At 46.9% G+C, this 26,510-nt stretch overlaps 3 protein-coding genes across 3 annotated transcripts; 2 read left to right on the forward strand and 1 right to left on the reverse strand.

The window, feature by feature from the left end:
* Positions 1 to 5,835: 5,835 nt before the first annotated feature.
* sox19b (SRY-box transcription factor 19b) lies at positions 5,836 to 11,770 on the forward strand. The gene is made up of 3 exons (XM_067261432.1): positions 5,836 to 6,874; positions 9,000 to 9,316; positions 9,377 to 11,770. Exons 1-2 carry the CDS (start codon positions 6,237 to 6,239, stop codon positions 9,244 to 9,246), a joined length of 885 nt encoding a protein of 294 aa, XP_067117533.1. The 5' UTR covers positions 5,836 to 6,236; the 3' UTR covers positions 9,247 to 9,316; positions 9,377 to 11,770.
* Positions 11,771 to 18,537: 6,767 nt separating this feature from the next.
* Positions 18,538 to 22,128, reverse strand: mpdu1b (mannose-P-dolichol utilization defect 1b). Its single transcript, XM_067261540.1, has 6 exons — positions 22,002 to 22,128; positions 21,432 to 21,497; positions 20,968 to 21,100; positions 20,607 to 20,811; positions 20,402 to 20,512; positions 18,538 to 20,221 (listed from the first exon to the last, which is right to left on the reverse strand). The coding sequence occupies exons 1-6, from the start codon at positions 22,126 to 22,128 to the stop codon at positions 20,099 to 20,101; spliced, it is 765 nt and encodes a 254-aa protein (XP_067117641.1). The 3' UTR covers positions 18,538 to 20,098.
* A 108-nt stretch (positions 22,129 to 22,236) lies between these two features.
* Positions 22,237 to 23,366, forward strand: mblac1 (metallo-beta-lactamase domain containing 1). Its single transcript, XM_067261827.1, has 2 exons — positions 22,237 to 22,750; positions 23,023 to 23,366. The coding sequence occupies exons 1-2, from the start codon at positions 22,319 to 22,321 to the stop codon at positions 23,260 to 23,262; spliced, it is 672 nt and encodes a 223-aa protein (XP_067117928.1). The 5' UTR covers positions 22,237 to 22,318; the 3' UTR covers positions 23,263 to 23,366.
* Positions 23,367 to 26,510: the final 3,144 nt, after the last annotated feature.

Consider the following 26,510-nt stretch of genomic DNA (forward strand, 5'->3'; position numbering starts at 1 on the left):
AGTGTAGGTGGCCCATCATGCACTTTCCCTGCGTCCGGGGCCAGTTGCCCCCCGCCATCACCTCCCTCTCCCCCCTGCTGGGTGCTCGATTGTGGGCCAGGGGATTATGCGAGGGGGAGGCTCGTAAAGGGCCTGCCAAGGCCTTTCTGGCCTGTGACGGATGGCTGGGAGACTGAAGGCAGCATTTGCATGAGAAGAGGGCAGAATAGAGGCCCCATTCAATGTTCCTGACAGGGAGAGCTGAGAACTGGGAAGCTGCCTCCTTTCTCCATCTCTTCATCCCTCCATCCCTCCCTCCTCTTTCACTGCTCCTAACATTCTCCCCTCCCCACAGACCCCCTTCTCTTTTCTTCTCTCTTTCTTCAGCTCTCTCTCCTCTCTCTCTCTCTTTCCCTTTCTTTAACTGCTTTTTCTTAACTTCGACGTTTGCCACATCATCCTTTCCACACCTCACTCTTTCTCTCCTTCGTTCTCGGCCCCCCTAATCTATCTCTTTTCTTTCTGCCTTATTTCTTGATTTCATCCCACTTAATTTCTGTTCATTCAGATTTCCTCTCCTCTCTATCACGCCATTCTGATTTCTGTGGTTTCCATGGCAGCTGAATACTGATGATGAAATCCATAACACACCCATAGATATGCCTCCTTTACTACTGAAATAAGTCGCGTGAGTCAATGACTTTCCTTGCAGCTTCAATTCACATTGACATGAATGACTTCTATGGGTCGCATTCAGAGGATTCTCAGATTCTGAGGGAACTACGACTGCTGAAGATAACAGCTTTCTTAAGTCAAAATGGAAAATAAATGTAACTAGCTTGACATAGGTTCATGTGTCACACAAAAAAATAAACGTTTCAAGGTGGTAGGCTTATATAGGCTTATTACATTTGAATGTAATTCATAAATTAGTTTGTAGTGAATTTCCTGTCTTGTCACCCTGCCTTGTTAACGCTAGGGCCTATCTGTCTGACTCTCGACTCCGTAGAGACTAGAAAGGATTATTGTTCAGTCAGTCGACTAAAGACTGTATGAAATATGTTTAGGATGCAATTATTACTTTAAATATATTAAAACAACGCATACTTTAAAACTGTCATTAGAACAGCCCAATAACATTTTTTTTTATTGAAGGGCCTAAATGTTTTAATCTTAATTACTTTATAGACGTTTAGCCTTTAGTCAACATTTCTTAGATTAGCCTATACCGTTGGATTCTACACCTACACAGTTTTACTGTAAACGGAGAAACTACTAAAAGTACTTTCACACTGTGATAAGAAAGTCACAGTTTGTTTGCTGTTTACACATATTTATAAGCTACCGATCTGCGTTGTGCAATTCCGTGGTAATAACGTATTTACTTTATTTCTCGACAATATAAGGGCTGATTTGCCCCTGAATGCCCTGCTACCGTTCTCATGCATAATACACCGCGAGGTGCGAAAACTTTTCAGCTTCTTAAGGAGTTAACATATTAGTCGTGACGTGTGAGTTATGTTGCTCGCAAACACACGATCTGTATTCAGTTCGCCCCCCGTTACCCTCCTGTTGAGATGAGCATTGTCATTGAGAAAGATTCAGCTAATTTGTCACCAATGCAAATGACGAACAGTAGTCGACAGAAGATGGGGGGGGGGGGTGTGTGTGTGTGTGTGGGGGGGGGGGGGGGTCACGGGTCCCTCCGCTCTGAATCGCTCAAGCAAGGCGACAGCGAACATCAGCGCAGGTATTACCCTTTTAGCACCTTGTATTCGCCCGCAGATGGGTCTCCACGAGGCCCGGGGCGAGAGACAGGCGGCGGAGAAACTGAGGTGCGAAGGTAATTATATGTAATGACCCCCGAAACTATCACAGTGGCGAAAAACCGGAGGAGTTGGTATATATCATAAAGCTGTGTAAGCCCCTCGTTACGTCTCTGAAGGGACTCAATGGTATACAAGTGTCTCATTCCTCTGTTTATGTACTTAAGCTTCTGCGAAATCAATAGCCTACAATTTAAATGTAGAGCATTTAACTTTAAAACATTTTACTTCTCTGTTGTTAACAATTAGACCTCTGTTCATAGGACAATATAAGTAAAATATAAGTCCCCAGGATATGATGGGATGTTTAAAAAAAAACTGATGAGTGAATTAAGAACTCAAACAGAGAGGAACCATCATGTGTTTAATGACTTTAATTGTCTATTAAATTCAGTTGGAAAGCTATATCTGGACCCAGTCCAAATCATCATCCAGCCATTAAACCACTGGGATCAGAGAAGTAGTCTAGAAGACTCTGTGTTATCAACACTGAAATAAAGTAAATTTTCTAGTTTCCAGATCAGTGTTTTGATGTCTGGATGACTTAAGTCTACAGGAGTGGGACATACAAACACACACGAACACAAGCCTGCCAAGGCTTTCATTTGTAAAGCACATATGTACCGATGTGAACGAAACCGACATTTAAGCGATTAGGGTCTTTTAATAGTAAACACACAGCACAATGGCACAGGTGGTGAGCTACAGTCCCATTAACAGGGCAAAGACTGGGGACAATAGAGAAAGTGCTTTTCCTTTGTGAGGCGCTAGGAATGAAAACCTTGTTGTAACTTGCTGCTGACGGACTTCAACTTTGAAGGACTTGAAAACAGGATTTTACATTGACAAAGAAGTGGGCCTAAACATAGTGGGTGGGTGGTTGTGTGTTGTGTGTGTGTGTTTGTGTGCATGAGTAATGGGGATGTAAGAGAGAGGAAAACTGTGTTTTTGTGAGTGTGTGTGAGAGAGAATGTGTGTGTGTGAATAATGGGGTTGTAAGAGAGAGGAGAAACTGTGTTTGTGAGAGTGTGTATGTGTGTGTGAAAGAGAGAGACTGTGTGTATGTGTGCGTGAGAGAGAAAGACTGTGTGTATGTGTGTGTGAGAGAGAGAGACTGTGTGTATGTGTGTGTGAGAGAGAGAGACTGTGTGTGTGTGTGTGAGAGAGAGAGAGAGAGAGAGAGAGAGAGAGAGAGAGAGAGAGAGAGAGAGAGAGAGAGAGAGAGAGAGAGAGAGAGAGAGAGAGAGAGAGAGAGAGAGAGAGAGACTGTGTGTGTGTGTCTCAAGTTGAGGTTGTTTTTGTAAAGAAGAAGAAGAAAAAGGGAAAAAAACAGACTGGGCAAAACTCTGAATATAAAAAAGTGAGAGAGAGACAGAGAGTCATAGAGAGAGAGGAAGAGAGACATAGAGAAAGAGAGAGAGAGAGGGAGAGAGACAAAAAGAGAGAGAGAGAGAGAGAGAGAGGGGGAAAAGAGGGAGAGGGAAAAGGAGGGTGGGAGTGTTGGAAAAGATTCCAAAGAAGGTTGTCTTGGAAACGGAAACGGGAGAGTGGAGCTCCACAATCCCTGGTTTGATTGGCGTCAGGGCGTTTCTGTCAGTCACGAACACCTGCACCCCCCCATCACATACACACCACACACACCACATACACACCACACACACCACATACACACCACACGCACACACCACACACACCTGCACCAAACAAAAGAAATACACACCTGCACCCACAAAAGCACACACACACACTGGTGCTACACCTGCCACACCAGAATCTTAAACACACAATTTCTCTCTCACGCACACACATACACACTCTCAATCTCACTCCCCAACAAATGTACACACACACACAAGCTCTTCCCAAACTGTTCACTGGATGTGAAGGCGACAACACCAGTGAGACCTGAAGAATGGACAGATGAAGGGTCTCTCCCCAGGGCTGTTCTCTCCCCCTGTGCTGTTCTCTCCCCTGGGCTGTTCTCTCCCCTGGGCTGTTCTCCCCCTGGGCTGTTCTCCCCCTGGGCTGTTCTCTCCCCTGGGCTGTTCTCTCCCCTGGGCTGTTCTCCCCCTGGGCTGTTCTCTCCCCTGGGCTGTTTTCTCCCCTGGGCTGTTCTCCCCCTGGGCTGTTCTCCCCCTGGGCTGTTCTCTCCCCTGGGCTGTTCTCCCCCTGGGCTGTTCTCCCCCTGGGCTGTTCTCCCCTGGGCTGTTCTCCCCCTGGGCTGTTCTCCACCTGGGCTGTTCTCTCCCCTGGGCTGTTCTCCCCTGGGCTGTTCTCCCCCTGGGCTGTTCTCCACCTGGGCTGTTCTCTCCCCTGGGCTGTTCTCTCCCCTGGGCTGTTCTCCCCTGGGCTGTTCTCCCCCTGGGCTGTTCTCTCCCCTGGGCTGTTCTCCACCTGGGCTGTTCTCTCCCCTGGGCTGTTCTCCCCTGGGCTGTTCTCTCCCCTGGGCTGTTCTCCCCTGGGCTGTTCTCTCCCTGTGCTGTTCTCTCCTCTGGGCTGTTCTCTCCCCTGGGCTGGAACAGCACGATGACACTTACATTCACAAAGAACTGATTTCAGTCGTCTAACTGATGATAGACAACTAAACCTCCTGTAACCCTGTTAACGCTTGACAAGTAATTTCACCTGTGGGTCAATTAATTGGGTCACCAATTAATGAATAAACACACACAGGTGAAAGGACTTGTCAAGTTTAACAGATAGTTCAGGCATATATAGACTAATTTCCCCACCCGTATCTTCCTTCTTCGATAAATACGCCACAAAAACCTGCTCCTGGAGAGATATTCTCCTGTAGGGTTACACTCTAGCATAAATTATTTATCTTATCAACTAGTTATCATAATTAGGTGTGTTGGATCAGGTTTGGAATGACATCCTAGCTTCCCAGGAACAGGGTTGGACAGCCTGGTGTAGAATTTGGTGACCTGGCTAGACAGATTGGATGGTTTAAGCCATATGTCTGTGACACCTGTTTTTATATCCCCTGTTCAAACAACGGCATGAGTTATTCACATGCAAAGCAGGGACGAGGTTTGTATTGTACTTTAACGTTCCTTTGAACCGTTGTTAAACTTAATTATTCTTTCCCTTGATAGCGTAGAAGTCTAGAAAACCATTCAGATAAATAGCATACAGTAGCTTATCAGTGACTGCCTATTGTACTTCCCCGCGCGGGGAAGTGCATCTCTGAATGACGTCAGGGCCCATGTGAAAAGGCCAAATGAAGTTGGGTGTAAAAGGAGAAGAAAACCAGCATGCGCCTTGTAGGTTTGGGAAACATTGCCGTTAACAAAGACCTTCCACTGGAGTATAATGAAAGGCGCTATTTGGCCAAACCAATAGACCTTTTCCTCTTTCTCATGGGCCCAAAGTCAGTCAGTGCGCCATTGTAAGCGAATCAATACGGCCACGTCTTTATAACAGTCGTTTGAATTGGTCAGACGTCTAGAAACGAGCTCGTTCGCAGACACAACAGAGTGGTAATTCGTTTAAATAAATAATGTTGTGGTAGACTGGAATTAGTGGTTAGGAACTTGTTTGAACGCAAGAAAATTGGCACATTAATGTTATGCAAAAAGGCTAGGCTAAGACTGGCACACAGAATATAAGAGGTTGACACATAAAATGGTTGTGGGTGAACTATTGCCACGTTTAAGATGTATGATAAAATGTCCTAATCAGAGCTGGGGAAAGTGAATGGGTCAACTTAACGCAATATTCACGCGCACGCAAAGCATTAATATGTTTAACCTACACATTCTAATAACTCTAATAATAAAAGCCAGATTTATTGCTTAAATAATAAATGTTTTTTTTTATTAGCCTATTGCTTTTCTTATTGAAACAGCACACTCACACTCCATGCTGTCTCGTCGCATCAACAAGTGCTTCGCCTCGAGATCACCGCACCCCGCCTTTAGTCATGCAAATGAGAGAGCGCACGAGGAGCGCTCGGCGCCCGGGGATTGGTCAGAACTGCATTACAATTATCCCAAGTGAAAGGAAGAAGTTTTTGTCGTCCCACGTATCGCCTCAGTCTGAGTGAATCTCTGTTCTACAAGTGGTTATCTGTGACTCTCCTGCGAAAGGAAAGATAGATACACACGTTGATTGAAGGAGTTTGTTTGTTTTTGCAACAAGCAAACAGTCCGGCAACTTACTATTTTGCTTTGCTTTCTACCTTGGTAATGATCGTTTCACACAAAGTCGTAATTTAACACTTGTGCGTTCGTTTCGGTACTGGTGCGTCTTGTTCTGTCCTAATTAGCTAATTCGGTACAGTTGGTGCGTGCAGCTCCACTAGTGTTCCGGTATAGGAAAACCACAGCCAAAAGTCGCCAGGTAAACGGCGACAAAGGCTGGGACGGTTTAGGTTGATTTTTTTTAAATATATATTTTTGCGTTTTAACTGTCACAACTAAGTCGAAGATGTATAGTATGATGGAACACGAGCTGAAGCCTCCTGGTCAACAGCAGTCTCACCAGACCTCCCAAGGGATGTCTCCGGTGAACGGAATGGTCAGCTCCCACCCGGGATCCAAATCAGCGTGTCCTCCCGGAGTGGACCCTATGGACAAAGTCAAGCGGCCCATGAACGCCTTCATGGTCTGGTCGCGTGGCCAGCGGCGCAAGATGGCCCAGGAAAACCCTAAAATGCACAACTCTGAGATCAGCAAGAGGCTGGGGGCGGAGTGGAAACTTCTCACCGACGCTGAGAAAAGACCGTTTATCGACGAGGCCAAGCGGCTCCGGGCCGTACACATGAAGGACTACCCCGACTACAAATACAAGCCCCGTCGTAAGACCAAACCCCTGCTCAAGAAGGACAACCAGGTGGGCAAGTACCCGCTGTCCGCGGGGAACCTGCTGGCTGCGGCTGCCGCCCAGGGACAGGGTGGAAGCCCACGGATGGACAGCTACGGGTGGGGTCCTACTGGCGGTTACGCCGGCATGCAGGGCGAGGCTCTTGGATATACCCAGCAGCTCCACCGCTACGACCTGTCAGCTCTACAGTACCCTCCGGCCATGACGGCGCAGACGTACATGAACGGCGGCAACTCCTACAGGTGTGTTCCCTCGTGCACTCCCCTGTCATGTGACTAAGGCATGTTCCTTGATTAGTCTGGTTGTACATGAAAATCCAGTTTGTATCGGCTCTATCGTGTAGGCCAGTTCTAGGCTGATGTAGCGCAGTGCGTTTTGCACCCTATTCCGTTGAATGTGATGAGCAGGTCACTTAAGACTCGATGAATTCAATGAAGTGGTTTTTGAAGTTTATAAAAGGCTATTCCCTCTGCCTGCGTGCGTGTCACTGATTGGACATATGCGTCTTAATCATAGGTCTTGTTTATTATGCAGCAATTTAAATTATTAATGTCAATGCTACTAAAATGGTCCGAATGGTCCTTTCCACGCGCTACAGAATGCTCCTTTTAATCAACCCTCATTTTTAAATCAAATTCAAATACGCGTGGCCACTGTGGACCCAATTGAGGAGACGAATTATTTCTCACAAAATGTCGCTCAATTAGATGGAAATTGGACAAGACCAAACACCTGAGTGAAGAGTGGATATTAGGCCTACTTACGGTTGAATTCTACTTACATATTTATTATTTTAACAAGGCAAATCTCTCACTTCAGTGTGGACCTACGTTGTCAATCGTTAAAACTTTTAAATCCAGTTTTGGTACTCAAATTGACGTGAGAACAAGATCATAAATGCAGTTAGTGGATATCTCGACGCATTTAAATTGTGATTACTTGAGTCATACTTATGTCATCAATCACTTATGAAAACACTTCATTATGATTATTGAATTTGGTCAAACACGTTCTAATCTGGTAATCTGTAAATAGTTTGTTGCCAAACTGGATTTGGTTTGCTGTCAGAAATGACTTACTTCATACTCTGCCACTTAACACCAACTTGAGGCCCTTGTCTAATCTACAAAGTTGTTAAGGGGAAGGTGGATAGTTAACATTTAATGATTAATTTCACACAAGGAAGTTCCCTGTCTTATTGGTTCTTGGCCCAGAATAATCGTGCTGAGATTTAAACAGATCTGACGGAATTAAAGCAAACTTGAAATCACATCTTATTTTAATATTTTGAACACCTTAGTGGTTTGGTTTTAAAATCTCGGGTTGGTGAGGTGAGCTCGTTGCGTGCTAAAAGCTTGGTGTGTGGTCCTTTTTTTTTTTACCCAGAATCCTCCAGTGCCTTCAGACTAAAAACAACAACTGATAGTGCTTCCCTATGCAGGGCAAAATATCCACACATTTGTCAGGATACACTTTTAAACACTCACTGCTTTAACTTTTCCATGGCCTTATTCCCCCCCCCTCCCCGGTCACACGGTAGCAGAGCTGTAAGGGTTTAGGTGCGAGTGAAAACAGCTCATGTTTTAAGTATCTACCTCCCATCTTGCCAAGATACTCCAGTAACGTTGGTGGCCTGGCTTGTTAGGACTGGCCCATGTTGTCAGTCAAGGTTTGGTTTGTAAACAATGACTCCATAACCTGTGGCCCAATCCACACGGACTCCCATGTGTTGCATGTCAGTCAAAGCCGAACAAAAGAAACACTTTTTCAGAATCCAGTTCTTCTGTAAGGACAACAGGCCAACAGTCAGAGCACAGTCACTCATCTAGATGTTTGTCCACGATTGTCTGTGCTAGAAAAGCAAGCCATCTCTCGGTATCGTTTCTGGACCGCGATGTGCCTCAAACTTCTAGAAGTTAAGGAAGTCTATGAACAAAAACAGCATACTTTGACTACTTTGGGTTTTTTTCATGACTATTCTTGTTTGTTTTTTCCAAGATGTAACGTTGCTTTGTTCACCATAACTTTACAATTTATATTTTAGTCATTTAGCAGACGCTCTTATCCAGAGCGACTTACAGTAAGTACAGGGACATTCCCCCGAGGCAAGTAGGGTGAAGGGCCTTGCCCAAGGACACAACGTCAATTGGCATGACGGGAATCGTACTGGCAACCTTCGGATTACTAGCCCGATTCCCTCACCGCTCAGCCACCTGACTTCCTACAATTTACCTTGACCCGGGGAAGGAGGAAGTGGTCATTTGTAGAAGGAAGCCTCAAATCTTAGTGTGCTTGTACTTTGACAACACAGAACCATGCCATATTCTGGAACTAATCACCTCTCTCTCTGTGTCTCTGTCTCTGCAGCCCCATGTCCTACAGCAGCAGTCCCCAGCAGCCCAGTCCGGTCATGTCCATGGTGAAGCCCGAGCCTGTGTCCCACTCCCCGACGGGGGGCCACAACCCCCACCGAGGGCCTCTCCAGGGGGACCTCAGGGACATGATCAGTATGTACATCCCAGGGGGGGATGCCAGCGACCCGGCCTCCCAGAGGGGCTACACCAGCGTCCAGCAGCACTACCTTGGAGGAACCATGCCCCTCACACACATCTAGGAGGCAGAGGAACCAAACCTGGGGCTGGGACTCAAACCAACACACATACACACACACCTGGACTGGGAAGGTAGATGGACCTGGAATGGCCATGTTCTCATGGGGGTTCTCAGTCATTGTTGGTTGACAGGTACAAACACACACCCCTACACTGAGACTGAACCCAAGTACAGACGAGTACACACACACACACACACTCCACGGTCCTGTTACATTTAGTCACTACAAAAAACGATTTTTCTACCTCTTCATTTTCTGTTCTCTGGCCACACCCCTCCCTCCCTCCGTCCTCCCCCTGGGCCTTCTCTCCCCTCACCCCTCTGACTGGCACCCCCTGGACCATCTCTGCCATGCTGAAAATCCCAGTCTTCCTGATGAACTTCTGGTTATGAAGGACCCCCCCCCCCCCTGTGTTTATGTACATATTTTGATATTCTTTCCCCCCCCATTTTTGTTTTTAAAAAAACAACTGAACTTGACGTCATTAACTTCCATTCAGCCTCCACCCCCCCCCCCCCCCCCCCCCCCACCTTTACATGTTCCGGAACCCTTCCCAGTGTTCCGACACGTGATTAGGGTTCCATCAGCTTTCCACAATGTTCCATTGTGCGGTCCTCCCTGGATAGCTCCCCGCGGGCACCGTCCGCTTCCTCTCGCGGTGTTGGGCAATCACAACCGATCCCAAACTGGTTGCCCACCCGGGTGAGAGTGGGGGGGCGGTTGGAACCGTACAATAGACACCCATGGGATGCGCTTGGGAACCGGGTCAGATAATCGAAAACCTGCAGGGGCCAATGACATACAAATCACATGACCCCCCCCCCCACACACACACACACACACACACACACACACACACACACACACGCGCGCACACTGAGAATTCTGACTGTAGAACCAGTTTGATTGTGTATCCCGATGGAGTGAGGGGGTGGGGTGGTTCTCTGGTAACACTGGATGTCAGATTGAGTGTGAACTTGGGGGGTGTATACTCATATACACAGATGACTTGAAACACCAGTGCGAGTTTAGGTTTTATATATATTTTTAAGTACACCGCCTTTGGGTGCCTTGTGCTTGGTGACATAAGTGCTCTTGTAGTTTCAAAAAAACGATCAATCCCGTGAGCTGACATATGGTAGGCATCCTGTTGGACAATCTCATTAGTTGTCTGGATTCAGTGGAAACCCACATTCGGTGTCTGCTAGTCCTGCTGGCCTGACTACTGCGTTGGTCCGCAACACCTAAGCCTTCTGGCTGGTATGTATGGAGGCTCGGTGCTGGCTAACCTTACAGCAGGCAGCAACACATTTAACTTTTTAAGCATAATTTTTTTTTGTCTGATTTTTTTAATTCATCGACTTTACAGTTTTAACATCCTGTCCCGTTGCCGTGGTTTAGAGTTTTGCTGTACCATGTAACCATGGTTATTAGATGACATTCTGACCGGTTTGTAAATGATCTGTTTGGTACTGCTGCCAGCGACACAGTTGCCCACACTTCCTTTAGTGTCCAGGGAGACAGGCTTAACATGCCTGGACTACAGTATACAATCACTGGATGCATTTGGATTAAGTTTATTAGCCTGCTGGCTGTTAGGTGATCAACATGTGAACTACAAATTCAACGTTTGTCTCTTTTACAAATGACACTTGAGTGATGTTCTCCAGGCACAAATGTAAAAACCACAAGCAAAGTTGATTGGACCTATCAATTCAGTTTGTGTCTTAATTGTCATGTAAACTCCTGAAGTCGTTTCACTTCAATCACGTATGAGAACCGACATGAGGGTAACTTTAGCTCGTAGGGATGTCGTTAGGCCCAACTTGAAGATTCCCACTTTCCAACTATTTTGCCGTTAAAATGACTATCCTTATGTGTGTGAGATGCATCTTGAAATGGTTGGCTTAAGTGTGATTACAAGAATTATGCTCAATTTTAGTTTCTGTACATCTACAATCGCTAACCCTGTTCATTATTAGTTAACCAGTGCTGCTACGAAGTTAGGTGTGAGGGAAATGTTTGTTTGTTTTTTTTTCTTTGTCTGAGATCTCTGGGTTTAGATTGTTAGACCTGTTGGATTCGCATTTTTACCATTTTGTGAGGATTCCACCCATTAGTGTTATGCAATCCATGAACTAACAAGAACTTGCTTGCATTGAAAAAGGGAATTTTTGTCACTATACTGATAGCCTTTTACTTCAATATCTGGCGGGATTTGAAATGATGTAATTTATATGAAAGTAATAATGAACACGAGAATGTTTACATTGCAATCCAAGTATGTAAAACTTAACGTTTGTTTTTCACTTTTGTATTTCTATTTTAGTATGTTAATACTTTTGCTGGCTGTAAATATACTGCAAGATGTAAAGTCTTGTCAGGTGGTTGTGTATAGTGTATAAACATTCTTTTTAAGATCCTTATACTAAGGATCTTGGTTTTTTTTTGGTTCAAAACTGTTATTGTTCGTATGGCAATGATGACAAACAAAAAAAAAAAGTTAATAAAAAGTCAAAACAAACATTTGCTCAAGTTCAATTATTTAGTTTCTGTTTTTATTTGACCCCTACTGTATGACTGCCCAGTAAATACTCATCTCAAGAAACTAATTTCTAAAGGAATATATTGGGCGTTATTGTTGTATATCCTACATTTCTTGGAGAGGTCATGTCACAAAGGGGCCGTTTCGTGCATAAATGCAATTAAATGTTGAGGAAAGCCGCTAAATTATACAATGTTGGTACAACTCATTGTAGAAATGATGATTTGTAAACGTGAACCTAAATTAGTGGTTTCAGGCAAATAAATGTGTCGTTTGGCCTAATGGTAGTGATATTCTGGTTTCATTTTGGGGTTATCTGAATCACGTTTCTGCTCTCAGCTGTTTTGGAAACGATTACCTCATCCGTCCGGTTCGTTAAGGGGAAAGAACAATCACGACATGCGGTCAATCAAAACCAGTCCGTTTAGCCTATAAGTTTAACAGCGGCGCCGCGGGTGGACGCGCTCTGCATAGGACGCTTATAACAAAACTAGCAGGGGGACAAAAAAGTTTTGAGGGAACATGAGCGTCCGGGGTCGGGAGGCGGAGTAGCGCGCTCAATGATTTAAGGTCGATCATTTACTTTCTTCTTCCCTCTTTTTAAATTCACTTTTCCCCCCTCTCTCTACTCTTTCCCTCCCCCCTCCCTCTCTCCCTCTCCGGAGAGAAAGCGGGTGGCTGGCCCGGTCGTAATTGGCCGTTTCGAAGGCACATTGTCCGTAGCTTTTGAGCTCGCAGGTGCACATAGTAAAGCCGCGGAGTCCTCACGACTCCCCCGGGTCGCTTTGTTCCTTTTCTCTCGCGCCCCCGCCGAGCAGAAAATTAGCGTTGCATTCGAGGCTTCGTCTCCCCTTCTTCTGAAGCTGAGGCTTAACCCCTTCACCGCCCGTCGCCATTCTCATGGAAATGGAAGAGCTCGCACCGGCTAATCGGGGAGCGAGGGGAGGGGATGGGAGCAGGGTGAAGGATGAGTACCGAGGGGGAAGGGAGAGGTGAACCCACCGTGCTCCCTGACAATCTGACATTCAGGACCCATCTCTCTCTCTCCCCTCTCCCTCTCTCTCTCACTCTCCAACACACAGCCCGTTTCCCTGGCAACTCAAGACTGAAACTAGCCAAGAAAAGAGCGTAAATTGGAAGACTAGGCTAGCCTATTACCAAACGCAAGGAATATTAATTCCATCCAAAAAATATTATGAAACTGATGAACAACATTAATAAATAACTCCAAAGTCAAATGAATGAACGGGAAAATGTGCTGGGAAGGAGTTGTCATGCGTATTAAACTTTGGGCCAGATGGCTCGAGGGGTGAAGGCTGGGCGATCTCTTCAACAGCCAGTTGTTGCCCGGGATGCAGCCTACAGCTATACTTTTGTATAGCACACTATAGGGCCTAGTAATAACTTCTTAACGGTTTACATTTAAAGGTCCTATAAAGTTTGTTGCTACTCTGGCGGAAGTTTGATAAGGCACTGTTTGGAGGGACAGGGTGTGGGCGGGTGAGGGGGGATTTAGTGAGGTCGATGTGAGGCGGGGAATAGGGGGGGGAGAGGTGGGGGCAGGGTAGCGGGGATGGGATTTTCTGGTCGAATACGTCCAATCTCTTAGCAACGGGCAGTGAGGCTTCAACAAGTGGTTGCCATGGATTTGGTGAGCTGGGGCTAAAAAAGTGCGTGGGAGATGGCGGGCGGTGTGACTCTGAAGTCTGACGAGAAGCTGTGGTCATCAGAACAGGAACAGAGAAAGTCTGTGTGTGTGTGTGTGTGTGTGTCGTGCGTGTTGGCCTATGACTCAGGTACTCATCAGAAGGTTTGCTTTAGGCTCCGCCTACTCAGATCTGTGTTGGTGACAGATCGCGCTTGTAGCCTACTTACTCATAAACTTATTCGGTAATGACGTTTCCATTTTGCCTGAAGTTAATTAACATGCAGCAACAAGTGCTTTTGGCTTTCTCTCCCCCCCCCCCCCCCCCCCACACACACACACCTCCCTAAATGAGCCCCCATGTTTGAAGGAGACTAGGGATTATGTAAACATAGAAAAGAAAACCCTATTTCGTTGCTTCAGGAAACACCACTTCAAAAGTCGTTATGGAAACAAACCCATGCGTCGTATTTACCTGCATTCCTTGGGAAGGCTGTACGAACCACTCCTTTATCGCACGCAGGGAAAACACCCTTCTAGCGCTGCAGTTCTGGAACCCCTGCCCACGCGCACTAAGAATGTGTACAAACGAAGAGCAGTCACTCTCCTCGTGCATGCTTCCTAAGCTTCGACTGCATCTTCCAAACCGCTAATTAAGTTTTACGCACGCCTTGAATCGAACAAAAGTCGTCCTGTTTGAGCACAAACACACACAAAAAATGCCTTTAACAACACTTTATTTTTATCAACACACTTTCAAAACAAGTTTCTCACAAAAATAAACTTTTACTGATCTATGGTAAGTCTTGGTCAAACTTTCAACTGTCCAGAACGAAGATGCGCCCAGGTAGGCTTTTGTGATGGACTGCCGCCACTCCTTTTAACACAGGTCGTTGGCAAAGCAGTTCGTTTCAGTGTTTGCTTGCAGGTGAGCGAGTGGGTGTCAGCATTTGGCGGAGCGCCGCTTCGGTTGGGTGCAATGTCACAGAGCGCCGGATACACAGCATTTTTTTGGACTCACGCTCACACGGTGCAGCTGAGCGGGCCTTGTCACGCAACAACGGGGTAGCAACTGGGGGAGGAGGGAGGAGTTAGGGGGAGACAGGAGAGGGTGGAGGGTGGGAGGGAGAGGGGGGAGGGTGGGAGGGAGAGGAGGGAGGGTGGAAAGAGAAAAAGAAAGACTGCGGGGTTCCTGATCATATAATGATAAGAGTCGGTGTTTTGTCTGACGTTGTAGTGTCAGCACGTTCAGTCATCATGAGACTTCCTCACGCGCCTTTTGTAGACTCGCCAACTAACCATTGGGATTGTAAACAAAATAAGTACTTTTGGCCACCTATCAATAATTCTTTTTGAAAGCAATTATATTTCAGATTTTATATAATCTCTTTAACAACAGGAAACAGGTATGAAAACACCAGTTGGAAACAGTGATTTGACGGACCTGAAGATAATCTGTAACCCAATCACTATATCAACAGAGTTGACTACAAATTATTGAGAAATATAAGACATCACAGACTGGCCCGACAAGTATTTCTCTCTCTCTCTCTCTCTCTCTCTCTCTCTCTCTCTATCTCTCTCTCTCTCTCTCTCTCTCTCTCTCTCTTTATTATGTGTGTGTCCGAAGTAGGGTGGAGTGTGTGTGTGTGTGTGTGTAGAACAAACTTCCTCCCTCATCTCTCAACAGTAGCTGTCAGGGCAGCCACGCTCCACTGCGAACACTGATCTCACCTGATACATGTGTGTAAAGAAAATAAAAGAGAGAGAGAGAGAGAACAGGAGTGTGTGTGGTGAGGAGTTGGAGAGAGAAGAACAGATATAAAATGGGGGAGAGAGAAAGAAAATGGGGGAGACAGAGTGTGTGTGATGGAGCTAGCAGGTAATGATGGAGCTAGCTAGATGGAGCTAGCAGGTATTTAGGAGGACTTAGATCAGGTTGATTTACAGCGACTAGGAGACAGAGCTCCAGGCTCAGACTCAGGCTCCAGCACTGAGATACACACATCTACACACGCACACACACACACACACATCTACACACACACACATACCTACACACACACACATCTACACACATACAAACACACCTACACTAACACCTACACACACACAGCTAAATGTAACTATCCAGAAATAAATAAACATGATCTGGAAACATCAGTCAACGAAAGGTTTGCTGGATGGACAATCATCACCAATACCAATCGTGTGTATGTGGACACGTGTGTGTGTGTGTGTGTGCGCGTGCTTGTGTGCACATGCGTGTGTGAGTTATGGGGACCACCTGCAGTTGTGCTCTAAAACAGACAAGAACCACCAGGAAAGAGAGGCTGTGTGTGTGTGTGTAAGTGTGTGTGAGTAAGTGTGTGTGTGTGTAAGTGTGTACCCACTAACACAGGGATGTATTTACCCAGCTCTGACAGAGAGACTGACAGGTGACCTTAATGAGGAGGAGAGAGAGCGAGAGAGAGCGAGAGAGAGCGAGAGAGAGCGAGGAAGAGCGAGAGAGAGCGAAAGAGAGCGAGAGGTGGGGTTGGTGGCGGGGGGGGGGGGGAGGAGGAGGGTGGGATAGAGAGAGGCAGGTTTAGTAGAGCTTGTTTGTTTTCAATATTTGCGTGTGGGGGAGGGGAGGGGGGAAGGAAAATGTGAGGACTGATGTGTCTAATACGTGGGCCTTAGCGCTTGTGTGTGTGTGTGTCTCCCTGTGTGTGTGTGTGTGTGTGTGTGTCTGTAGGGTAAACACCCTGCGTAGCGTGCCACAATAGTATCACAAACTCATCCATTTCTCGATGACCTGAAAAACCAGACAGGGGAAGCAGCATTTTGCTACATACGTCCGTGCAAGCGGCCGTGACCGACCCATTCTGACGACATGAAAGGGGTGTTCCCTTATCTGGCCAGGTATTCACCCCCGCCCCCACGTGGCGTGGTGCGTTCCAGAGATAAGGCAGACGGGAAGCGGGGGGTTCGGGGGCGATGGAGCAGGCAGATAGACGAACCACCGGGGCGGCACAGCAAAGAGATCTGAGCGTGCGATGATGAGGATGATGATTAGGAAACCCACCCTGGGCGAGTCAGTGGTAGGAACAAGACAGGGGGGGGGGGGGGGGGGGGTGGAGGACGAGGAGGGGGGCAGACCTCCCAAGTGTAGAGCATCCAGGTGATACGGCCTAACGAGTTAGGATCTCACCCTCGACAACACAGATAGACGCACACACACACACACAGACACACAAACAGGCACGCACACACACACAGGCACACACACACACACAGAGCCTCTTGGCCTGCCCGTCTGCTGGGCCTCCTCTCCTCAATGGGTTGTTCCTCTCTTTCTTTCCTTCTTTCTTTTCTTCTCCTAAACTCTGCTCATTAAAAGCTGCCCCTCACACTCTCTCCTGTCTCCGAATCCACACTGTCAGGATAACTCTCTCTCTCTCGCCCTCTCTCTCTCTCCACCCTCTCTCCCTTTCTTTCTTTCTCTCTCTCTCTCTCTCCCTCTCTTTCTCTGTCTCCCTTTCTTTCTCTCTCTTCCCCCCCCCCCCCTCTCTCTCTCTCCTAAACACACTCATTTCTCCACTGACCCCTTCTCTCTGGTTCCTCCTCCTTGGTTTCTCTCCCATCCCTTCTCTCATTCGCTAAATTGTTTTAATTCCCTTAAAATAAAAATAAACAAGTTTGTTTTGATTTGGTTGGAGTGAAAGACAAAAAAAAGGTGGACTCAGATATCCCAGGTGTATGAAGGTAAATGTCCAGTAAGGCCAAGCCTGTTGTTGTTGTAAACAACAACAATAGCGTACCAACAGAACAAAGAAAAGTTTTTATTTTTAGCACCCTAATTCTTCCCTTAGTTGTGTCCCATATGTGTTGTCATGGTAACGGGGCACCCTGATCATGTGTGCGTGTGGGGGGGGTCAACTACTGTCAAGGTTGGGGAGAAGGGGGAGGGTGGATGAGGGGAGGAGGGGGAGGGTGGATGAGGGGGAGGGTGGATGAGGGGAGGAGGGTGGATGAGGGGAGGGAGAAGAAAGGGGGAGGGTGGTGGTGAGGTGGTGGTTGGGGGAGGATGTGGGGGGGTTGGGGGGGTTGAGAAGAAAAGGGAGGAAGAATGGAAGCGACTGATAGACAGACGTAGGGAGAGAAAATGTTATGTTAAAGAGGGCCTGGGAGAAAGAAGAAGTGGTGACATCACCGAGGACCCCCCCCCCCCCCCCCCCCCCCCCCCCAAAAAAAAAAAAGATCAAAGTTTCAGCTTCACTAATCTCACACAAACATTTGATGGGAACTTTAGGTAACATTTGCAGACGTATATTTTATAAAGTTGTAATAAAATACATTTAAAAACCATCTATTCAGTTCCTGGTTTATTTCTATACAAGTACAAAAAACACATTTATACAAACAACTCATTTCCAATACTCTCTAGTATACTTTAGTACTCTAGAGCTACTACAGGCTCTGAGTCACTAGTAGTATCCTCAAGTCTGTACTTGTTTATTAACCGGAGTCATGGGTACTCTCTAGTCTTCCTGGAGAACCAGGGAGAACGTGTGAGACGAAACCCAGGCTCAGGATGGGTGGAACCTAGGCTCAGGATGGGTGGAACCCAGGCTCAGGGTGGGGGGAACCCAGGCTCAGGATGGGTGGAACCTAGGCTCAGGATGGGGGGAACCCAGGCTCAGGGTGGGGGGAACCCAGGCTCAGGATGGGTGGAACCCAGGCTCAGGGTGGGGGGAACCCAGGCTCAGGATGGGGGGATCCCAGTCTCAGGATGGGGGGAACCCAGGCTCAGGGTGGGGGGAACCCAGGCTCAGGATGGGGGGAACCCAGGCTCAGGATGGGGGGAACCCAGGCTCAGGATGGGGGGAACCCAGGCTCAGGGTGGGTGGAGATTTGTCTCCACCTGTATGGCTTTACAATGAATCACACCCAAACTTTTACTCTGAATATAAGACTGGCACATACACACACACAATCAGTGTCTATACTGTATGTCTCTGGATGAGAACGTCTGCTAAGTGAAAAACGTATATATTTGGTTTATAGTTGATTCATTCGTTCTTCAAAACGCCATTGAGAGCGACTACCAGAGGTGAACTCATGAAAACTGGTCGAACATAACCACGTTTATTTAGTCATGTCCACACTGAGAAATCAACAGTTCTAGGATCAAATTCACTCCCAAAGCTTTTAATAACCTTTATAATAACATGGACAGGTAATATCCAACAGGAAACCGGTCCATCAGCTAAAACACACATCACCTGGAATTAAAGAGATATTTTCTGCTCCCATTTTTTTTATTTAGCGAACAAACAATTATTCTAACTTTGCATCTTGGACTTTTTAAATCATTACAGTATCGGATTCATCACCTCACAATAACAGCATTTGCTGACAGACTGACAGAGGGACAAATACAGAGCTTTTGAACGTGCAACTGCATTTGTTTTTGGAATACAAAACCGTTGGTTTCAGAGCAGCTTCCTGACAGCCATCATGACGAGACCTGGAAGTTTCCGTGACCTGGGAAGGTCAACTCCAATCCCCAGGACAAACAACGTCACAGTACGAATAGCTTTATCCCCCAAATTCTAGTTGATTCCGTTATTTCTTTGTTAATAGAATGTACGTGCTATTTACTGTGTGTTCTAGAATGCGTGCACTCATTATTTGTGTTCTAGAATGTTTACACTCCTGAACTCACACAGCTGGACCTAAACGAGACTTCTCCTCGGACAGAACCCAAGTCGAATGGAATGAGATTATAGACATTATACAGTATTTCACATGTTCAGTGTTCTGAATCACACAACGATCTGACCAACCCCCCCCCCCCCCGCCCACCTTGTCTTCCCTGAGCTAAGAAACCGTGTCCAAAACGAGGGCACTTCCTGTGTAGCCTGAAGTGGCGATGTCTGACAGGAGATAGATGCTACCAGAGGGGCATATATCTGGAACATACAATGTAAATATGGGTCTGATTAACCAGAGGTCTTCTAGCGAGAGCTATGTGGTATTATGCTTGTCAACCCAGCCTGGAATGGCTCCCCTGGTGTTTCTCTGTTGATTTGAATGAGTTATGGAGGAAACTTCAGTGAAAGGGAACTGATGTCTCGGCTGGAGCACAAGTAGAATTTTGAGTTGGGCCCCGGACCCCATTGTGAGGGGTGAAGTGCAGAGTGCCTGAACTGGTGTGTCTCCGTGTGTGTGTGTCTGTGTGTCTGTCTGTGTGTGTGTGTCTGTGTGTGTGTGTGTCTGTGTGTGTGTGTGTCTGTGTGTGTGTGTCTCCGTGTGTGTGTGTCTGTGTGTGTGTCTGTGTATGTGTGTCTGTGTGTGTGTGTCTCCGTGTGTGTCTGTGTGTGTGTGTCTGTGTGTGTGTGTGTGTGTGTATGTGTGTGTGTGTCTGTGTGTGTGTGTGTGTGTGTCTGTGTGTGTGTGTCTGTGTGTGTCTGTGCGTTTCTGTGTGTGTGTGTCTGTGTGTGTGCCTATGCAAATCTCAAACAGCATCCAACTCCATACCTAGTACACAACTTCAACCGTACACACTACTTGTAATCCTAAACCGCACACTGGTCCTGGTGAGTTGTGTACTAGTTGTTTAGGAGACAGGAAGTCTGTGGAGATGTGCCCTAGGTGTGAACGTCCACCTGGCCTGCCTAATCCTTCTTCTTCTTCTGTCCTGGGACGCTGTTCCAGTAGTACAGCACCTGGGCCGCGATGATGCCGTTACAGGAAGAGGATATGATGTAGGTGACGGCCATCAGCGAGTCTCCCGTTTCCTGTTTTGAAGGAAATAAAGGAGTTAAAGGACTGGGGAGGTTGTTTTTTTTCTTCCAAAAACACACACACACACACACACACACAGACACACACACACGAGCAAACACACACACACACACGAGCAAACACACACACACAGCCACACACATAAACACACACACAACCACACAGGTCCTTACCTGGATGGTGGTGAAGATGCGAGCGAGGGAGCCAGCGAACAGCATGAAGATAGAGATGGCCGACAGCTGCCCTGTGTGTCCGTTACGGAAGTTAGTAACCGCCTGGATCAGCTGGAACCACAAAGATTCAGTTGTAACCAGAAATAAGCGACCATAACTGGCTGACACCAGTTATAACCAGTCAGAACCAGCCCAGACAGCTTACCCGGCCGACGACGATGGCGGGCATGTTGGAGGCCTGCATGGCGGTGACCACGGACGCGGGCGTGACGGGGGAGAGCGCGAGGAACAGCAGGCCAAAGTAGACGATCAGGAAGAGCGCCCCTCGGAGCGAGTTGCCGCCGTAGTGCTGGATGAGGAAGCCGATCATCACCGTCTGCAGCATGAGGAAGAGAGCCTCGCCCCAGGCACTGGAGGAGAACACACACACACACACAGGCACACACATACACACTGTCATCTTTTATTTCTGCTTGAAAGTCCCTGAGGGAAAGGTGTGTGTGCGCGCGCGCATGTGTGTGTTTGTGATTGTACATATAAATGAGTGTGTGTGTGTGTGTGTGTACCTGAAGGGGAAGTTGTTGGCGATGCTGTAGGCCATGGTGCCGGTGATAGCCAGAAGCTCCAGCAGAACAGTCTGGAAGCTCAGACCCTCAGCACTCTTAGCCCCCATCAGCTTCAGGATCTGAGGCAACTTCACTGAGGGAGGGAGCGAGGGAGGGAGGGAGGGAGGGAAGAGATATAAGCTTTCCTTCATAACCAAGGATGAGTAACCATTTGTGATGAACAACCTGTGAGCAAGAAGCAAAGAGAGAAAGGCAGACAAAACAGAACATGAAATACTATTAGAGAGAGAGAGAGACAGAGGTGGAGAGATAGGACAGTTAATGAGAGAAAGAGAGAGGGAAAGCGAGAGGGGATGATTAGAAAGAGAGTGAGGAATAAGAAACGAGAGAGAACAGAAACCCAAAGAGCAGAAGTGCTCCAAAAGAAGGTATGAAACAGAGGGAAAAGGCTGAGAGCTTCTCACCCATCACAGACCCCAGTATGATCCCAATCCCAAGGCCTTTGCTCAGGACAATCTTCAGACATGGCACTGCAGAAAAACAACAACAGCCAGTCACTAAACAACAGTCACGTGATTTTAAAATGTACAGTGTTCATGAGTATTGCATATTACTCACTAGGACAACATCGGGAACGAAAAAGGTCCAATCAAACGTTGCCCTGTGTCTAGCCCCGCCCCACGAGAACTGTCAAAAAATGTACTTCCGCTAAAACTCTGAATGAAATGTAACCAACGCAACAATGAGAACACTGGTCATTCACTGTCTATACTTGGTGGCTTTGATATGATTTATGTGATCACCTGTGCAACACATAGCCCAATACATTTCGCAACATTACAGAGGTCAGCTGTTAGCTAAAGTTGGATTGTTTTACAACTGTAATGACACGTAGAATGTTTCCCAACGTCTGGCAATCTTCGGTTAACCTTTCAAATGATGAGATAAGTTAGACTGCGCAAGCCCTACTGCCATTCCTCTATCGCTAAGGTTAGATTCTTAATATTGCCAATGAAAAAACGAATGTCACTCACCATCCAGAAAATTAAAATCAAGGAAAAACTCGTCGTAGCATGATTCGGGCATTAAGTAATCGAGAAGGAGACCCTTTACTGGGTCAAAAATACTAGTTCTTACAGACTCCATCTCTGGGTTCGCCATTGTGAAGATGTGACGTGTGACGTTGGAGTTGTGTGTGCATAATAAATGTTTCCCCCGACAGAATACAAACACCGGTTATGCATGAAGTTCCGGGACACCGGTGGTACTGAACAACAACGTGAGTTAGCTAACTACGTAGCTAGTTAGCTGAAACTCAAATACAAAAGTAACGTAGCCTACATATTTTTGTATGACAAAGATTGCAATGAAACCAAGTGGCTCCCGTGGCAATATAACATTAAACGAGTTGTCGGAAACAGATCTTGACATAGCGGGGAACCCGTACTCTATCTCTGTCCTTAAAGTGGGCTATTGTGTGTCGCAACCGGATGGGTCTTTCCGAGCTGACGGGACTATAACGCTTCTAACCGGACCGAAGACGGTCCTGGTAGACACCGGAGGACCATGGGACCGGGAATTTCTCCTTGCACGCCTCAAAGAGAAGGGGTTCGAGCCGGGAGACATCGATGTAGTTGTGGGCACCCACGGGCACTCGGACCATATAGGAAACCTGGGATTGTTTCCAGGGGCGTTGGTGGTTGTTGGGTGTGATATCAGCCAGGGTGACACGTATCTCCCCAACCAGTTGGCGGAGGGACAGCGCTACCCAGTAGATGAGTATGTAAGTTCTAGATGGCACAAGTAGCCTACACACATCCGTCACTCAAGTATAAGTACAGATACTCTTTAACTGTTTAAAAAGATAATATTTCTTTCAACCTGTGAAAAATCTGAGCTGTTTTCTAAGTAAATGTTTTCAACCTGTCGAAAAAATTTTCTTAAAAGCTTTTTTCCTAAATATGTTTTTCAACCTGCCAACCGATGATCAACTAGCTACGGTCTTCCCTCCAACCGTTCAATCCATTGAAGGCGATGTTCTGTCTCCTCCACTAGGTGTCGCTAGTGCCTACACCAGGTCACACGGGACGGGACGTCAGCGTGCTGGTGAGCGGAACCTCCTTGGGCGCGGTCCTCGTTGCCGGGGACCTGTTTGAGCGCTGCGCTGATGAGGAAAGCTGGCGGGAGCTGAGCGAGAACGTGACAGTGCAGGAGGCCAACCGACAAGAGGCGCTACGCACCTCTGATGTCATCATCCCTGGACACGGGCTTCCGTTCAGCATACACAGAAACTGAATTCATCCTGGCCCATACTTTATTATATCCATTTACATTTTTACATTTAGTCATTTAGCAGACGCTCTTATCCAGAGCGACTTACAGTAAGTACAGGGACATTCCCCCGAGGCAAGTAGGGTGAAGTGCCTTGCCCAAGGACACAACGTCAGTTGGCATGACCGAGAATCGAACTGGCAACCTTCGGATTACTAGCCCGACTCCCTCACCACTCAGCCAACTAACTCCCTGATATCCCATGCCAAGGTTTCATGTGGACTATGGAGGGGCATCCTGGCCACAGCTGTGGGTGTTATCTGAGTATGTTAACAGGCCATAAGAGGATCTATTGAATAGATGGAATGGAAACATCATGATCAGAATGTCAGTCTAACAACTGTTCATTAAGACAGCTGTTATGTTAGGGAGTCAGATGGCTGAGCGGTGAGGGAGTCAGGCTAGTAATCTGAAGGTTGCGAGTTCGATTCCCGGCCGTGTCAATTGACGTTGTGTCCTTGGGCAAGGCACTTCACCCTACTTGCTTCGGGGGGGAATGTCCCTGTACTTACTGTAAGTCGCTCTGGATAAGAGCGTCTGCTAAATGACTAAAAATGTAAAAAAAAAAAACGTGATGTCACCCGTGATGCCACCCTCGATGTCACCAATGATGTCACCCGTGATGTCACCCATGATGCCACCCTGTGATGCCGTGAGATAATACACTGAGAGACACTTCATCAATCAATGGTTTAACATCACACACTACAGAAGCTGTGTGTCAGTGTGTGTGTGGGTGTGTGTAAATGTGGGTGTGTGCCAGGTACAGGGTGGTAGTTAATGTACGTGGTGAGATGTGTCAATAAAAGGTTTATAGACATCCCTGTCTAAATGTTATTTCTTCTGACAGCAGTAAACTATCCACCGGTATTTTCAGTCAACGTCAGGGATGCAATAAACTTCAGTTACTAACAGTGATACTATTTCTGTATTATTCATGTATGGAAACATTGTTTACGTACACACTTGTATAAACTAAACAGAGCGTACAGATAATAAGCCATAGAAGGTTTGACACATTTACATTTAGTCATTTAGCAGATGCTCTTATCCAGAGCGACTTACAGTAAGTACAGGGACATTCCCCCGAGGCAAGTAGGGTGAAGTGCCTTGCCCAAGGACACAACGTCATTTGGCACAGCTGGGAATCGAACTGCCAACCTTCAGATCACTAGCCCGATTCCCTAAATTCGTAAAGTCGAGCTAAATTAACTTTATTGAGACGTTTTTGTATACACTGATGTGTTTGAATAAAGAACTTGACCAGAGGCTCAGTCTCCACGGGTCACTTCTGGTATTGCGTAATAATCCCAGGTATGTGAACTTTGACCCGAGCTAAGAGAGCCTCTATCTCTCTATTTCAGGTGGCTGAGTGGTTAGGGAATCGGGCTAGTAATCGGAAGGGTTGCCAGTTCGATTCCGACTGTGCCAAATGACGTTGTGTCCTTGGGCAAGGCACTTCACCCTACTTGCCTCGGGGGGAATGTCCCTGTACTTACTGTAAGTTGGTCTGGATAAGAGCGTCTGCTAAATGACTAAATGTAAATATTGGTAAAGCAACCACAAAATGACGATGATGAGGAGAGGAGGAGGAACGTTGAGCAAACATGGAGTTGAACATTAAACGTATAAAGTACATACCTGTTTCTCTCCCTCTCCCACCTCTATCGCCCTGTCTCTCTCTCTTCGGAGTCAATGCCCTGTTTATCTGAGGGATTTTCTGTGAGAGGTTATCAGTGTTGACAGGGAGTCCCTGCAGATTGCTCCTGCTGTATAGTGACATCCTAGCTACAGCCCACCTGCAAAACACCACAGCTCTGAGCAGTCCCAGGAACCTTCCTGATCAATTGAAACCAGTGACAAAAACACTCAAATAGAATCAATATTTTCTATGTATTTGCACTTCATAAGCAGTCTTTCACCATCCCTTGTTAGGTAATATACCTCTGGTTGGTCAAAGAGCATGTATAACTATTAATAACTGTGACGACAATTGAAGCATCGTCCATAAATCATCTAGTAACCACCAACACAATGTTGTATATGATCATTTTCCAGAGATAAGATTCTCTCTGTTCTTACAAGTGCATCCGTCATGGAAAACTGATGTTTATGGCTCCTTATTGAACCTCTGGTGAAAGGCCGGCCTGATCCCCACTTTGCGGTTTTATGGTGTCCTTGTGTGTGTGTGTGTGCATGTTTGACTGATAGCGTCCAGTATCGGTTAGTTAAAGTGCCTACCAAAGCTGCTGGGAGGGAGGAGGGAGGAATGTTTGAAGGGAGGGAGAGAGAGAGAGAGAGAGAGAGAGAGAGGGAGGGAGAGGGAGAGGGAGAGAGAGAGAGAGAGAGAGAGAGAGGGAGAGAGGGAGAGAGAGAGAGAGAGAGAGAGAGTGAGGGAGGGAGGGAGGAATATGAAGGGATGAGGTGATGAAGGGAGTATTGAGAGTCCAGAGAGTACAACACCTGTCAAGGACAGACACACACACGCCCACTCCCCCACAAACACACATGCACAAATCCACCCACCCCCCCACACACACACAGACACACACACACACATACACACACAGAGGGAACACCCAATCAGCCCTTGCCCTGTATTGGAACAGATTGTCACTTATCAGTTTCCTTGGTGATCTGATATGACAGGTTCATTACACTGCAGCTTACTGGGATAGATTTTGGTTTAGGGTGGGGTAAAGGACTGACAATCACTGATCTCTGAACATATGAACTGAACTAATAATAACAGATCAGTATGAGAGATAGCACTTAGCGAGGGCCCTGGTCATGTGCTGTTAGCAAACACAGGCAGCGGCTCCCTGCCTGGTCCAGAGTCCTATCCTGCTCGGTGCGATCACGATAAGGACGAGGAGCCGAAAGAGGGCCCCCTCGAAAAAAGAACCAAACCCAATCCAACAACTTAATTTACATTTAGTCATTTAGCAGACGCTTTATCCAGAGCGACTTACAGTAAGTACAGGGACATTCTTCCTGAGCAAGTAGGGTGAAGTGCCTTGCCAAGGACACAACGTCATTTTGCACAGCCGGGAATCGAACCAGCAACCTTCGGATTACTAGCCCAATTCCCTAACCGCTCAGCCACCTGACACCTAACAAGCGTGTGCCACCGCACCGCGTCTCAAAGACGCCACTTTGGTCGTTGGGTGTTTTGAGGAGAGGCTGTTTGGAGCGTGCGAGGGGCCAGCCTT

The sequence above is a fragment of the Osmerus mordax genome, chromosome 23, assembly GCF_038355195.1.
Source record: "Osmerus mordax isolate fOsmMor3 chromosome 23, fOsmMor3.pri, whole genome shotgun sequence".
Lineage (NCBI taxonomy): Eukaryota > Metazoa > Chordata > Actinopteri > Osmeriformes > Osmeridae > Osmerus > Osmerus mordax.